Here is a 17,324-nt window from a genome sequence, read left to right on the forward strand (position 1 = left end):
CTTACATTTTCACTGCACACATGTGGCACATGGACAAATATGCAGGCAAAACACTCATGAACATAAAATTTTCCCCACTTCAGGTATTTGTCATTTAATTCCTGGTCGTGTTAATGCTAAATGTTCTAAATGTGAAGTTACTAATAGATGTATACAAATAAAAATTTGAAAATTCAAAAAAAGGTTTATGTAACTAGGTGAAGTGGTACACTCCTTTATCCTAGCACTAGGGAGGCCTAGGCAGGTTGATTTCTGTGAGTTCAAGACTGGCCTAGTCTACAAAGTAAATTACAGACCAGCCAGAGTTATCCAGTAAAACTCTGCCTTAAAAATAATAATAAAAAGAGTTTAGGTATGTATGTGTGCATGTGTGCACACACACCTGTATTGTAAAAGTATCTATGTATGCCCAGATGTACATACATAGGAAGGCCACAGGACAACCTCAAGTGTCATCCTAAGGAGTGCTGTGTATCCTTTTACGTATGGCCTTCCTGAGCCTTAGAGATCCTCCTTTCTCTGACTCCTGTTGTGTGTAGTCTAAAAACTTATTTATAACAGCCATACCTTCATTTTTGAATGAGTGAAGTGTATTTCAAGCCAAAGTAAAAGGATAAATAGTAAGTGATGATAGATAGGCGGATGATGATAGAAAGATGGATAGGTGGATATAGATAGACAGATTGGAAGGTAGGGCGGGGGGAGAGAACAAGGAAAACAGACTGGGTGCTCAAAACATCCAGCAGAAACTGACTGAGGAAGCCCTTCTAAGGCAACCAGGTAGAGGCTCTGGCAGAGCAGATTGTCCCCTCGGATGAAGTTTTCAGAAAAAAAACAATAGAAATGTAGCATAGTCAAACTGAGGATTTAGAAATACTCAGCAGAAACTGAGAGGGAAGCTCCAGTCAGGCAGCCAGCTGGAGTTCTTGGTGGAATTCCAGGCAGAGCAGGGCCTTGGGTGAGGCTTCCAAGTACAAGAACAAAGAGCCACAGGTTGAAATAACATCATCAAATAGGTGCTCACAAGATCCAGCAGAAATCAACTAGAGAAGTTGAGGAAGCCAGCTGGAGTTCCCAGTTGAGCTTTCTCTCCATGGATGAGCTTCCTGTGGCTGAACTTCATACTCTCTTTCTGACTGTAGGCACTTCTATATCATGGGATAAACAAACGGTAGTAACGTATGTTCAAAATGATTTGTCTTCTAGCTGTTTCTAAGGACATGATGTGTGCTGGCTAGTTTTTTGCCAACTTGACACAGGTTAGAGTGATTTTGGAAGAGGGAATGGCAGTTGAGGAAATGCCCCCACTAGAGTGGTCTCTGGGAAACCTTGTGGTGCATTTGTTTTTTTTTGTTTTTTTTTTTTTTTATTAATGATTGATGTGGGTGGGTCCAGCTCATTGAAGGTGGTGCCACCCCTGGGCTGGTGGTCCTGGGTGCTGTAAGAAAGCAGATGAAACAAGTTATGGAGATCAAGCCAGTAAGCAGTACTCCTCTGTGGCCTCTTCATCAGTTCTTGCTTCCAGGTTCCTGCCCTGACTTCCCTTAGGGATGGACTGTGATGTGAAAGTGTAAGCTGAAATAAACCCTCCCTACATTTCTTTTGTTATGTTGTTTTATCACAGCAATAGAAACCTACCTAAGATGTGGTGTTTTTATTCTTGATCTCTTTTGCTGTTCCCTTTCTTGTCACAGAGTTAAGGTGCCATCCCATAACCAGACAAGGGGTTTAGAGTATACTTAACATAAACATACTGTAGCTCGAGTTTTCCTGGTCTTGCCTGGCCCATGGTCAGGACAAATCTCTCTGACCCGCCAGTTCCACAGCCGCTCAGACCCAACCAAGTAAACACACAGAGATTTATATTGCTTACAAACTGTATGGCCGTGGCAGGCTTCTTGCTAACTGTTCTTATAACTTAAATTAACCCATTTCTATTAGTCTATAAGTTGCCACATGGCTCGTGGCTTACCGGTACTTTACATCTCGCTTGTCATGTCTCTCTGCCTCAGCCTTCCACTTCCCAGAATTCTCTTCTCTTCTTGTCCCGCCTATACTTCCTGCCTGGCTACTGGCCAATCAGTGTTTTATTTATTAGCCAATCAGAGCAACATATTTAACGTACAGACCATCCCACAGCAACATACTTGGCTCTGAAGTGGGGAAGCAACCCCAGTTCCTGAGCCAGGTTGTCAGTGAGCTCAAACAACACACGAGTTTACCAGTGTAATGTACCTTACACCCTCTAGCACTACAAGCAAGTGCCACTGTGCCTGGCTTTTTACTGGGGTTCTGGGGATTGAATCTAAAGTTCTCATGCTTGTGAGGCAAGGCTTTTACCAACTGAACTGTGGCTCCTTAGCTTCTAAATTTTACTTTTAATACTATAATGTTAAATGGGCTTTATTAAAAGTTGATGAAGTTTCCATTTTTAAAAAGGAAAACTTTATGGTAAATACCTTCTTCTTTTCTAGGATGATTGCAGAGTTGTCTTGGCAAAACAAGAAATTACAAGATTATTAGAAACACTACAGAAACAGCAGCAGCAGTTTACAGAGGTTGCAGATCACATTCAGTTGGATGCCAGTATCCCAGTCACTTTTACAAAGGTGATGTACTGCCCTTTTTGTTTGTTTGTTTGTTTGTTTTCCGAGACAGGAAAACCCTCTGTGTAGCTTTGGAGCCTGTCCTGGAACTTTCTCTGTAGACCAGGCTGGCCTCGAACTCACAGAAACCCACCTGCCTCTGCCTCCCAAGTGTTGAGACTAAAGGCGTGCGCCACCACTGCTGGGCCTTACTGCCCTTATTTTTACCTATGCTTTTTACAAATTTAAGTAGCATGAAATGTAAATCATCTTGAAGAGAACACTAGGAAATTCATGAGTTGTAAAATTTCAATAAAAATTTTAATCAGTGGGAAATAGAAACAAGTGAGGCTCAATCTCTGTTCTTATTTCCCAGTTTAAATAAGAATTTTGGAGATGTACCCAAAACATTTAGTAATTTTACATTTTTAATACTTATTATCAGGTATCCAGCTAATATTCAAATTTCTCAGGTTTTTTCCAAAGTAAAAAAAAAAATTTTTGAGACAATATCACATAGCAGGTGACCTTGAATTTTCTTTGTAGCTGAGGTTAGTCTGAACCTAATTTGTCTGCCTCCCAATTGCTGGTATTATGGTTATGCACCACCATGCCCAGCTTCCAATCAAATTCTTAGTTGTTTTTGTTTTGAGAGAGAGACTCCAAAGAAGGCCCATAAGTGGTTGAAGTATTTGTCTGTTTTTATAATGGGTTCTGTCTGAACTCTATTTTGTTTTCTATATTTAGGAATAATTTAAAAAATTAATTTTGTTATATAATTATGCAAAATGTTTACATAATTGAAAGTCAAATCTGCAGTGCAGAGTTCATTCAGAAAAGACTTCTGCCCCTGTCCCCTAACAGAGTTCTTTCAGTAAAGACTTCTGTCCCTGGCCCCTAACTCTCTTCACTCTGTTCACTATACAAAACCATTTAGAGTTTTTCTTAGTTTTATTCATCAGAATTAGAGAAAAATGTTGATGCTTTATGTACTTTCACTACTTTTAAAGGTGGTATGTTAAGCTTGAAAAAAGCCTGTCAGAAAAAATGACATACTATAATTGTTCCTGAAGATCACTCCGTAACAATTTATATGACTCTTTATGTTTTCAGAGAAATGTTCTAAGTACCATGATCTAACTATGTCCAAAATGTATAACAAGACTTACCATCTTACCTATTTATGTTTGGTGTGAGAGTGTGTGCATGTGTGGGTGTACCAGTGTGTGCAGAGGAAGATGTTGCGTGCTTTGCTTTTATGATTCTTTGCTTTGTTCCCTTTAGACAGGACCTCTCCCTGAACCTGGAGCTAGACAGGAGGACAGTAAGCCACAGTGATCCTCCCATCTCTGTCTTCCACACCCTCATTTTATGTGGTTGCTAGGGACTAAAATTCAGTTTCTCAAGCAAGCAGTCTTACCACTTACACTGAGCCATTGCCCCAGTCCTGGCCTTACTTCTTCTAAGAGGACAGTTTAGTGTGGTTAAGTATACTCACATTGTTATAAACAGAACCTTTTTGTCTTTAAACCTGACACTCACACTTTAAAGAACTTCGGTTGGATCCCTGCTAACCACCATTCTCCTGTCTCTGCTGTGAATGTGAATGGCTTACACACCTCATCTAACTGGAACATTGTAGTATGTCCTTCTTTTGACAGGCTTGTTTTCAAGCTTAACATACCATCCTGAAAGTTCATGTTCTAGTGTGTAAGGATTGCATTTCTTTTTAGACTGAGGAATGGTTCTCCGTATTTACACATCTTATTCAGTTTATCTGGTCATCTGCTCATGGACACTAGTATTGCTTCCCTCTGTTGCTTATTCAGTACTGCTGTGTTCATGGCTGTACAAATCTTTCCTTACGCTTTAATTTTAAACTTTGTTTTAATTTTAATTTGTTTTTTAGAGACAGGGTTTCTCTGTGTAGTTTTTGGTGCCTGTCCTGGATCTCATTCTATAGACCAGGCTGGACTCGAACTCACAGAGATCCACCTGGCTCTGCCTCCCGAGTGCTGGGATTAAAAACATGTTCCACCACCACCCAGCCTTAATTTTAATTAAAAAAATATATATATATAAAATATATATATATATATATATATATATATCATGGGTGTTTTGCCTGCATGTATGTCTGTGCCTCATATGGGTGAAATACTCATGGAGGCCAGAAGATAGTGTTAGAATTACAGGGGGGTTGTGAGCTGCCATGTTTGTGCTGGAAATTGAACCCAGGTCCTCTGGAAGAGTAGCTGGTGCTCTTAATTGCTGAGCCATCTCTCCAGCTCCTGTATAGCTATCTACTGTAAGCCCCCATTTTCACTCCTTGTGGTGATATACCCAGAAATGAAAAAATGAAATTAGTGGATCATGTAGTAAGGCTTTCCAAATTTTTCATTAAAAATGTGTAATTTTGTTTTTGGTTTTGTTTTGAGAAAGGTTCGTATGTAGCCTGTGCTGGATGTAGTGTAGCTAAGGATGACACTGAACTAATGACACTCATGACTCGACATCCAGTGCTGGGATTATAGGCATGTGTCACCATACCAGGTTTATGTAGTGCTGGCCATGGAACCCATAGCTTTGTGCATGCTAGGCAAGTATTCAGTCACAGGCTATATTCCTAGCCTTATTTTTGTGTTATCAGGAATTTTTGTGATATTTTACATACTGTTAACATACGATAATCTTTTTGTTGTTGCACAAAAGTTATAATTTCTCCACATTTTAGATAGTGACCATTTTCATATGTATGAGGTTTTATCTTATTGTGGTAGTGTTTCGCATTTTGTGTGTGTGTATGTGTGTGTGTATGGTTTTTTGAGACCGGGTTTCTCTGTGCTGGCTGTCCTGGAACTCACTCTGTAGACCAGGCTGGCCTTGATCTCAGAGATCCGCCTGCCTCTGCCTCCCAAGTGCTGGAATAAAGGTGTGTGCCACCACCCCCAGCCTGATGCCGCTTTGGCTGCCTGTGCTTTGGTATCATATTCAGGTAGTCATTGTCAGATTCAAGGTATGAAGCTTTTCTTGTGTATTCTTCTACTTTATAGTTGGGAATGCTTTTCATTTAAGTCGCTGGGAGTTAATTTTTGTGTGTGGTGTAAGGTAAGTGTACCTCTTCATTCTTTGACATACCAGTTCCCAGTTTATTCACCACATGTTTGAAGGCCATCTCTTCTCTGTTGAGTCATCTTTGGAACCCTTGGTGCAGATCATTTGGCTGTATCATGTGGTGGTTTATATTTGGCTGCTCTGCTCAGTTGTTTGTTTAGTTTTGTGTCAGTCCATGTTTTCATTTCTGTAGCTTTGTAAAATATTTTAATGTCAGAAAGTGTGAGTCCTCTGACTCCATTCTCCTCAAAATTTGTTTTTAGCTGTATTTCTTGAAGCCTATAAGATTTTTTTCTTCCCCACAAAAGTTGACTTTTTGTTTCTAATTTGTACTTTGGCATATATTATACAAATACTGTACCACTGAAGAGCACTTTCACCCCATGCAATGGGATTTGAGTGGAACTTACACTGATACCTGAACAAAATAATTTTCAGATCTGTGAATGTGGCATGCCCAAGATGTCTTTGTTAATTTCTTTGGTTTGAGCCACCATATGGTTGCTGGGAATTGAACTCAGGAACTCTGGAAGAGCAGGCAGTGCTCTTAACCTCTGAGCCATCTCTCTAGCCCCTCTGTTAATTTCTTATAACAATGCTTTCCAGTTTTTAAAAAAAGATTTATTTTAATTTTGTGGCTATGAAATTTTGACTGCTTATATGTATGTGCACCACATGTATGCCTGGTGCCCGCTGGAACTACATCAAGATGTCAGATTTGCTGGAACTGGAGTTACAGACTGTTGTGAGCCTCTGTAGATGCTGAGATCTGAACCTTGGCCATCCGCAAGGGCAATAAATGAGCCACTGAGCCACCTCACTAAACCCTTCCCTGCCTTTTTAAAAGTTTTTATTTTTTATTTTTATGTTTTGTAGTTTTCAGTGTACAGGTCTTGAAGTCTTTAGCTAGGTTTATTATTAAGTGTTTCACTGCTTTTGATACTATTGTAAATGGGATTACTTTCTTAGGTTCCATTTTAAATTGTTCATTATTGGTGGGTAAAAATATGTGTCTTCATAATTCATTTATTCTAACAGGTTTTTTCTGGGAGGGTCCTTCAGGGTTTCCTACATCAAGATCATGCCATTTATAAAGAAAATTTCACATGGTTCTTTTTGATTTAGCTATTTTTATGTCTTTTCTTTCTTAGCTGTTCTAGTTAAGACTTCTAATTCAGTAGGATGTTGAATACTCCTGTAATAATACCATGTTAAGTAGAAATGGCTAGAAGGGAACTTTGTCTTTTTCTTACCTTAGAGGTGTTCGCTGTGGGATTTTCATGTGTATGGTTTCTATTCCTGTTTTGTTAATTTTTTATTGTAAAGGCATATGAATTTTCTCAAATACTCCTGGTATCAGTTGAGATCATCAGTTGGTTCTTGTCCTCATTTGTTGGTGTGGTATAGTAAGTTATGTTGAATTGTCTGTTTTCCAGGCACAAACCCATTTGGTCATGGTGTATAATCATTTTAGTTAGTTGTTGAATGCAGTTTACTAGTGTTTTCTAGTTTATTTCTTATAAGGAAAGAACAGTGATGGACACTAAGAATGCCTCAACTTATTTATCTATTTATTTGCAGTACTCGGGACCAAACTAGGCCTTGTCCATGCTAATAAAGCTCTTCCACTAGCTCCAGCCCCAGTTCTTTTCTTGATTTTGTACTGACTGAAGTGCCGTGGCTTCTCAGCTAGTATCTGGGCTTCTCACAATTGGATTTTTGTTCTTACATCATTTTATATCTGAGGTGTAGTGTTGGACTACACTGCAGATTTGGGAGCCCATATATAAAGTTGATGTTTATGGAACTAGTGAGCTTAAGTAGAATGAAAAGGAAGAGCTCATGTTTCTAAAAAATATTAACATTGAAACAGAAAATAAGATCATAAAAATGGCATTAAAAGCCAGGAAAATTTTGTATCACAAAGTCAAGAAAATAGTATTCTATGGATTGAAGAGATGGCTCAGCAATTAAGAACGCTGTCTGCTCTTCAAGAGGACCCAGGTTCAAGTCCCAGCACCCACATGGCAGCTCACACCTGTCTGTAACTCCAGTTCCAGGCCTTCTGACACCCTCACATAGACATACATTCAGGCAAAACACCAATGAACATAAAATAAAAATAAATTACATATTTTTTTAAAAAGTTAAAAAAAATAGTACTCTAAAAACAAAGCAAAACAATAATTTCTAACAACACATAGCCCTTAAATGTCAGGAAGTATTGTACAGATTTTTACATAAATTTAAAACAGTCTAGTAAATGTTTACTTTTTAGTGTCATTTTTATTTTATTTTTTTTTTAATATTTATTATGTATACAGAGTTCTGCCTGTATGCATGCCTACATGCCAGAAGAGGGCACCAGGTCTCATTATAGAAGGTTGTGAGCCACTATGTGGTTGCTGGGAATTGAACTCAGGACTTCTGGAAGAGCAGCCGTGCTCTTAACCTCTGAGCCATCTCTCCAGCCCCCAGTCTCATTTTTATAATTGAGAGAAGATAGGTCTTGCATCTAGGAATGTATGTATATACATATGTTCATTTAATAATTCTTTGTAAACATCAAAAAGTCAGAAATGATTTAAAATGTAACATTGGTTAAATTGCGGTTCAGATTATAAACTATCACAATAGTCTGGCCAGTATATATTAAAGTGAAAACTTTCCATAATCTATTGCAAGTGAAAAATAATAGTTGTCTTATCTGTATAATATGTTTTTCAAAAGCATATTTGGAGGGTTGGGATATATTGTTTGTCTGTTATTGTAGGATGAGACCCTGAGTTCATTTCCTAGCACCAGAAAAGTAAACAAACAAACAAAAAAAGTAAATGAAAAGTACATTTTTTTAATGATTCTTGTCCAATGTGGAATATATCTGGAAAAATATACACCATTATTGTATTATTAACAGATATTTCTGGAAATTTAATGGTGGTCTTTATTTTTAATTATCCCTTTTTTGGGGTTTTAAATTTCTGTGTGATATTTACACATTCATGTGTGTGCATATACGTGTGTACATGCACCTGCTGGAGGTTAGTGTCAACTGCCTTACATTATTCTGAGACAAGTTCTGTCACTCAACATGGTTAAAAAACAAAGAGTAAACAAAAAGCATAAATATTGTTGTAGATGTAACCAACCTTCTTATCAAATAAGAAACACAGAACCAATGCAAAGAAGAAAGCCAAGAGGTCAGAGCTAAGAGCTAAAACCTTACCCTTCCTCCTGTGGTGGTCCTACCTCTTCGAACCAGAGCTACCCTTGTGTTAAAGTCTTTATATAGAGTTCCTGTTCTGCCTTCTCATTGGTTGTAAACCCAACCACATGACCGCCTCCTCACTGCCTGTCTGTATAGGCCTCCAGGTTTTCCATGATTGGTATTGATTAAAGGCATGTGTATCCAATAATGGCTGTATCCCTGAACACACAGAGACTTACCCAGCTCTGCCTACCAAGTGCTGGGATTACAAGAGTACGCCACCACTTCCCTGCTTTCCTATGGCTTGCTAATAGCTGTGACCCCTAGGCAACTTTATTTATTAACATACAAATAACATTTTTTTTTTTTTTTTTGGTTTTTCGAGACAGGGTTTCTCTGTGTAGCTTTGCGCCTTTCCTGGTACTCGCTTTGGAGACCAGGCTGGCCTCGAACTCACAGAGATCCGCCTGCCTCTGCCTCCCGAGTGCTGGGATTAAAGGCGTGCGCCACCACCGCCCGGCTACAAATAACATTTTAATACAAATAAAATATCACCATATATTGTCATATTCTGACTTCAGTTTTTTCAAAACCACAGGACAACAGAGTTCATATTGGACCCAAAATGGAAATCCGAGTAGTTACATTAGGATTAGATGGTGCTGGAAAAACTACTATTTTATTCAAATTAAAACAAGATGAGTTCATGCAGCCTATTCCAACAATTGGTAAGTTTGAATACTGCTAGCCAACTGGCTTGTAGCTCGCTGAATTCTCAGTGTGTGATATTGTTATGCAGGTTCCCTTTCTGGCTCTAAGCAAATGAGGTAATGGTTATGGGGGCTGAAATATCCATGGTGACATAGCAAAGAGGACTGAATGTTGATGGGACAGTCAGAGGGAATCTGATTGATGTTAGGAAGGAGGAGGTGGCAGAGGTACAGAGTGGGCAGGTACACGGACGCCCAGGTCCTGAGGACCCTGGGGAAAATGTACATGTCTAGCAGCTGTTAAAGGTAGACACCCCCGAAGGACTAGAGTATAGTTGGTTTAGCTTCAGTAGCTGTTGCTATAAGCAGACAGTTGCTAACTAAAAAATGTAAACAGGGATTTGCTTGCCTTTGATGTGTCATTTATTGTTAAATATAAATGCAATATAAAAAAGTAATGTTTTAACAAAACAGGTTTTAATGTGGAAACTGTGGAATACAAAAATCTAAAATTTACCATTTGGGATGTGGGTGGAAAGCACAAATTAAGACCATTGTGGAAACATTATTACCTCAATACACAAGGTAAGAGTCAAGAATGACATTTTTTTTTAACTTAAAAACATTGTTAAGAAGAGTTTTAGTCCTCTGATTTAACTAGCAAAACTGTTGTTTAAAAGAATAATGGTGGAATTTGAGAGGGGAGGGTAGTGGAGGGCATGATGTAAATGTACTTTATTTAGATTTAAAAAGTAATGGTAAAACTGGGATATGTACATTTAGTTTACTTATGAAAGGCCATTATTGTAGAATAAAAAAAACATACCTCCCCTTGGTTATTATTAAAGTTGAAGTCTGTTTTCAGTATTCTTATGGATATGGTTGTTAACAATAAGGTAACATGAAGTGGCGTATATGTGTATTCTGGGGTCAACATTTAGCCTCTCATAATTGCTCAACAGCACTATTCCCTGATTTATAATCATTGTGATCCCAGGGGAACCCATCATAGTTTTCTCTTGACCAAACGGGACATATCCCAGCATTCCATCTAGCCTTTATCACACTTTTGTGCCCCCACTCTCCCATGAAGCATACTCATACACCTATTTTGTATGTCATCCATCCTATTCCCATTTAAATGTTAGACTAATTATTTTTACCCTGGAAATTGTGGTATTATGGTTAGTATGAGCCATAATTTTGAAGGAGAGGAATACTTTAAAGAAATAATCATGGTGATACTTATTTTTAAAAGATTGTATTTTTTTTTCTAAACTACTTACTAGTTTTTTTAAGTTTTTGAGACATAGTCTCACTATGTAGCCTTACCTGGCCTGAGGCTTGCTATGTAGACTAGGCTGGCCTCAACCTCATAAAGATCCTTCTGCCTCTGCCTCCTGAGCGGTGAGATTTAAAGGCATGCATCACAACACCCAACAGGTTTTGTTTTGGTTTTTGTTTTAACTTTTTAAGTTAGCATACAAAGTAATGAGTTTCATTATGGCATTTTCATATGTATGTGTCATCATACCATCCTTTTTCCTCCTACGGGTCTTCTGCCTAAATGGTGCCCCTCCCTCTGCTTTTGTAAGACTTTTTGTAAAGGAAGTTTTCAAAGGACAGGTAGCCTTAAGGTAGCTCTTATGCACATTTGAGAGAGAGAGAGAGAGAGAGAGAGAGAGAGAGAGCACGATCGAGCGAGAGTGCAAGCATGAATGAGTGAGCACGCAGTTTGTGTTTGATAGAGTCAGTTTTATAAATCCTATCAGAGGAGGAGAAAGTAAACCTGTGAAGTTATGTAAACTACTCAAGATCATATCATTAAGTCCTGCTATTAAATAGGCAGCCTTTAAATGAAGAGATGGTAAACGAAATGTACTTGGTTAATTACTGAATTTAACAAATAACTTGGATATTCTGTGTGTTTCGGCAGCTGTTGTATTTGTTGTTGACAGCAGTCACAGAGACAGAGTTAGTGAAGCACACAGTGAACTTGCAAAGCTGCTAACAGAAAAAGAACTCCGAGATGCCTTGCTCCTGATTTTTGCTAACAAGCAGGTAATGGATTTTTATATCAGAACACTTACTACTTCAGTAGTTTTGTATATTTCATGTCGTAGGTCAGTTGAGAAGATTTCAAAGAGTCAATTCAGTAGCTGTCTATAAAATTTCTGCTGTGGAAGATGTTACCTTGGGTATCCGAGTATACAGAAACACACAAATCAAGTAATTGATGCAGACAATGCATTCTTGGGTCTAGATATAAATGTGTTATATTCTTTAATAAAGATAAACTGGGAAGTAACTTCAATAAGGAGATAGAGCTGTTCTAAATGAAGTGGAATCTTAAAGGATCTAAATGTAGGATTTAGGAGGTAGAATAGGAGGATCAAGTTTAGGCCATCCTGCCCTAAAGAGAAATCTCAAAGCTAGCATTAGCTACATAGCAAGACCTTGTCTCAACAACATAAAAGGCTGGGGTTGTAACTTAGAGGTATTCTCTCGTGTAGTATATGCATGACCTTAGTTTTGATCCCTCCAATGGATATGCTGGGATTGGGTTATAAGATTGGAATTAAAATTGTGATAGGGTGAATTTGTAGATGTCTTTGGGTCTATAGGTGAAGGAAATAATATTCATGACCTTGGTGTTGATCCCTCAAATGGATATGGTGGGACTGGGTTATAAGATTGGAATTAAAATTGTCATAGGATGAATTTGTAGATGTCTTTGGGTCATCATTAGAGGATGTAAAAAACCTAGATTAATAGATCTGGTCATGTTGTAAAGACCATGCAGGGCTAGAATGAAAAAGTTAAGATTTTATACAGAAGAAAGAAAATAAAAACTTTTTGGACTTATTAGTACATGATAACACTATACCAAAATGTTAAGACTAATTTTGGGGGTAGAAAAAATGTAGGAAAAAAACTACAGCCAGGTAGTAAAAATAGGACATGTAATTAATAATACCTTGAATTAGAGGAATAGAAAGGTGGAAGGAGATGAGAGGACTTTTATAGGTGTAGAATTAGAATTTAGTGGTTGAATGGAGAAGATAAAGGATTAGGTGGGAGAGGCTAGACTCTTAGATCTTTCTGAGTCTAAGCTTCACAGGAAGGTGAGAATGCTTTTAAGGGAAGTAGTTTAAATTTTAAGTTTTGTGTATAGGTGTTCCCTATATATGTATGTTTGTGCACATGTATGCCTGGTGCCCACAGAGGCCAGAAGAAGGGTGTCAAGAGCCCCTGAAACTGGAGATAATAGACAATTGTAAGCTACAAGCCTCATAGTTGTGAGGACAATTGATTGGGTGCTAGGAATAAAACTCAGGCCCTCTGGAAGAGTAGCCAGTGCTTTTAACAGTGGAGTTATTTCTTCATTTCTCTTAAGTGAAGTTGAATACAGTAGATGTCATAGGAGGGAAAGTGGAGTAAAGAATAAAGAATTTTTACCTCACTAAAAATGAACAAGAACAGGCAAACTAGCAAGAACTGAAACATCCTTACTTGACCAGTAAACATGCAAATAATATACTTGTGATGTTGGAGAGTCATACACTTCTGGCATAGTTACTAAACACAGTAATGGCAACATCTCAAATTTTATATGTATATACCCCTTTACTCTCGGTCTATAGCAGTATATGTTAACCAAGATAATTTTGTAAATGTAGATAAACTTAACTTTTATGTATATATGTGTTGAGTACACAGTTGTCCTTCATGATTCATGGTGGATTGGGTCTAGGATCTCTTACAGATACCAAAGCCTTTGGATGTTTAAGTTCTTTTTATAATATTTAATATTTGTGTATAACTCACACATTCTCCTATATACTCAAAATCATCTGTAGGTTACTTATAAGACTTAGTGAAATGGAAATGGTATGTTCATAGTTGTTAGCCTTCATTGTTTAGAGAATAATAACAAGTCTGCATGTTCTGTAAGAAAATGTTAGTGGTTGTTGCTTTTTTTTTTTTTTTTTTTTTTTTTTTGGTTTTTTCGAGACAGGGTTTCTCTGTGTTGCTTTGTGCCTTTCCTGGAACTCGCTTTGGAGACCAGGCTGGCCTCGAACTCACAGAGATCCGCCTGCCTCTGCCTCCCAAGTGCTGAGATTAAAGGCGTGCGCCACCACCGCCCGGCAGATCTGAAAAATTTTAAACCAGTTAGTTGAATCCATGGATGTAGAGGGCTAACCGTAGATACAGGTTTATAATAATGGCAGGACTTATTAAATAAATTACATGGCATCCATGCAAAGAAATGCAGTTTTAATGTTAAGATAATCTCCATGTGTTGATAACATATTAAATTGAAAAATATCTTTCTGTTAAGTAAAGACCCAAACCAGCAAGACAAAAGTGTGTACTTTGATTGTACTTGTAAATTTTCTGGAAAAATATGTAAGAAATCACTACTATTTTTCCTGGGAAGGATCAAGGGTGGGAAATAATACAACCTTCATGATATAGTTTCTACATAAACCATTTTTATGTTATATATGTACTTCTTTTTGGGTGAGAGGGGGCCAGATGGCTGATGCCTTATAGTGACCTAGGTAGTATCTTTCAGATAGGAGGCATAGCTGTAATTTCATTATATTATCCTTAATATATATAGGTAATTCTAACCAAAACTATTAATTCTTTAAATTAATCTAAGAATAATTACTGAAAATGAATATAGGTTTTGGTTAGGATTCAATTTGAATGTTATCAGCTGCCAGGCAGTGGCGGCACACACCTTTAATCCCAACACTTAGGCACAGGCAGATGAATCTCTAAGTTCTAGGCCAGCCTGGTCTACAAAGAGTTCCACGACAGCCAAGGCTACACAGAGAAACCCTGTCTCAAACAAACAAACAAACAAACAAAAATATTAACAGCACATTCCTATATAGATAGTAAAAAAAAAAAAATGATCCTTTGGAAGGACTTATAAAAATGATATTTTGTGTCTCTTAGGATGTTGCTGGAGCATTGTCAGTAGAAGAAATCACTGAACTTCTTAGTCTTCATAAACTCTGCTGTGGTAGGAGCTGGTATATTCAGGGTTGTGATGCTCGAAGTGGTATGGGGCTCTACGAAGGGTTGGACTGGCTGTCCCGGCAACTTGTGGCTGCTGGAGTGTTGGATGTTGCTTGATTCTAACGCGGCAGTTGTTTCAAGCTTATGGTTAAAAGTTACTCTGCATGTAATGTATCCTAAGAAATTCTACATCTCAAATATGATAGTTAATGTAGGATGTGTATATAAGAATCCTGGACTGAGAACTAAATATGACATTGCTTTTAAAAATTATTCTGTGGCAATTTTAAATGACCATATTACATTGGTTAAATAGAAATTTCTTGGATATAGACTTTTAAAGGGTACATTAGGTACTGGATATTTTCAGTTTGTATATGACCTGTATATTGGGGAGGAATAGTCACAGAGAACGAGTAAGTAAAGGTTCTTTATTTCAGTGAAAACAAAACAAAACAGCCAGTGGAGTGCCTAACAGAACCTAGGGAAGTATGGCTTCTTTATCCCGCCTTCTTACTCAGTTTTGGTAGTAGACATGGCAGTTGTGTGCTAGAATTGGAACTGTTTTAGGGAAATAGGACTGCTTTACATTCAGTAAAGCAGTATCATTAATGTTGGGGAGTATAAACTATAGAAATCAGTGTTTTCTACGTTTTACTAGAACTCTTCTCCTAAAGCATTTTGCATAACGCATAGTGAGAATGAGATATTATCTAAGTGGACCTACCTGATCACCAGACCAGTACTAAACCAAGAACAATAAAACTGTGAGAGTTGTTTCATCTTCACTAACAAGAACCATTTCCAGGAATGTTCCTAGGTTTATTTCCTAGGTCTGAGTCCTATATTGGTCCTTTAGTTGTTCAACACATTTACTTAGGCTTAGTAATATTTCTTCCTTTGGTAAAGTGTTGTAAGCCACATGAAAAGCCAGTCACTTTTACATGAACACATAGAGACCTAATTAGAAAACTACCTATACCTTAGGGGGAGTTATTCGAACAGTAGGGAATGCTAATTTCTTTAACATGTTTCCAAAGTTAAGTGCATTCATGTGACAGTAAAAAGGATCAAGGCTCTTCAGGACAAGGTCTCAGATAAGAGGAAGTACATGTCTATAGGAAAAGAAACATTTAAAAAAGTTTACATTTATTATGGCAGTGTTGTGAAGAAAAGTTAAATTTTGTGTTCTTTACGGTTTCTTATTTGTAAAGGATACACTTATTATGGAAGCATGATTTCTTGAACTAAAATAGATTTCTTGTTTTTAATGTTCTTACGTTAGGATGAAGTTGATTCTTAAATTGTAGTGCAGTTTTTTACAAGGACAGTGATGTCTAACAATAGGATCTAACTTTTAGGTTGTACTGTCTGGTTCAGTTTTTTCAGATGTACTTTTTTTTAATTTAAACTTTTAGAAAACAGCATTAGAAAAAGCCCGTCACGTATTACGGGCAATATGTAAATAAAAATATAATATTTTGTCCTTTGTTTTTCAAGAAAGTAACTGGTCATGCTGTTACAAGTAGTTTGTGTGCAAATGTAATACTTTGTAATTAAATTATTTAATATTTGACTGATTTTAGTAACTGTGAAAAATAAAAATGTTGCATTGCTTGTGAGACCTTGAACTGTTTTCTGTACTAGGTAACTGAAAATGTGTTGACACTAAGAAGTGAACTTGATTTTCTTGTAAATTATGAAGTTTATTATTTCACCAAGTTTGTTAAACTTTGTAATTCATATTCTTAAAATATAACCAAACATAATTTTCAAAATGTGCTTAAATATGATTGTAATATAGATATACTGTAGTCTTTATGTGTGATTCTTTTTCTCGGGCGGGCTCCTATTACTGTGTATACTTACATCCTTTGACTAGTCATTTGTTAAGATTGCACTAGTTTCCTCTGGGAAGTGTCAAATTTTAAGAATCAACACATGTTTCAAGTACAATATGTTAGGATTTGCCTTAAATCTCTATTACATCTAATTATTCTATATTACATCTAATTATTACTGTATGAATTATATACAGCAGGTATGTCAAGTGTATAGCCCTGGTCTGTAATTCAGAATGATTTATAGCCAGCAGAAGCCATTATTTGCACACACACACATATATCTGATCAGTATAGAAAGCAATAAACTGCTTAACTTATAAGGAGTTCTGTCATTACAAAAACTGATTAATAAATTGTTCATCTGGCAGCATTGCTAGTAAATAACTTAAGAAGGTCCACTGTTAGAGCAGGGCAGAGCCCAGTCGTAGAAGCACTTGTCTAGCATGCATGAAATCCTGGGTTTGATCCCTAGCACTGCAAAAAAGAACAACTTCATGTTTTGTGCTATGACTAAAAGAAACAAACAAAAAACGGAGAAGAGAATGACTTAACCTATCACATTTGGGAAAGTGTTCATTTGATAATGCGAAGGATTAAAGATGTTATTCTATATATACAATTTTACATTTAAACCAAAAAAATCACATTTAAACAAAAGGTAGAAGGAACTTGTAGAGGGAGAGCTAAATTGTTGCAATAAACAAAAGTGAAAATTTTTTGGTTAAAATTTAAATTTAATCTTGTTTCACAGGAGAACAAAGAACATTTAAAATTACCATTTGCACGGTCCATTACATGTCATTATAATGACCATTACAATGGTTTGATG

The 17,324-nt window shown here is 37.1% G+C and overlaps 1 protein-coding gene across 2 annotated transcripts in view; it reads left to right on the plus strand.

Annotated features, from left to right (window-relative positions):
- The window catches only part of Trim23 (tripartite motif containing 23), a 32,323-nt gene extending 15,851 nt beyond the window's left edge, over window positions 1–16,472 (plus strand). For both annotated transcript variants that reach the window (XM_052743417.1, XM_052743418.1), the window contains 5 exons: window positions 2,475–2,609; window positions 9,506–9,635; window positions 10,092–10,202; window positions 11,554–11,678; window positions 14,589–16,472. In XM_052743417.1, coding sequence (XP_052599377.1) covers window positions 2,475–2,609; window positions 9,506–9,635; window positions 10,092–10,202; window positions 11,554–11,678; window positions 14,589–14,768 — 681 coding nt within the window. In that variant the 3' untranslated portion in view covers window positions 14,769–16,472. The remainder of the gene's footprint in view (window positions 1–2,474; window positions 2,610–9,505; window positions 9,636–10,091; window positions 10,203–11,553; window positions 11,679–14,588) is intronic.
- The last annotated feature ends 852 nt before the right edge of the window (window positions 16,473–17,324 follow it).

Source organism: Peromyscus californicus, unplaced genomic scaffold, assembly GCF_007827085.1.
Source record: "Peromyscus californicus insignis strain IS unplaced genomic scaffold, ASM782708v3 Scaffold_18__1_contigs__length_77618521, whole genome shotgun sequence".
NCBI classification, from domain to species: domain Eukaryota; kingdom Metazoa; phylum Chordata; class Mammalia; order Rodentia; family Cricetidae; genus Peromyscus; species Peromyscus californicus.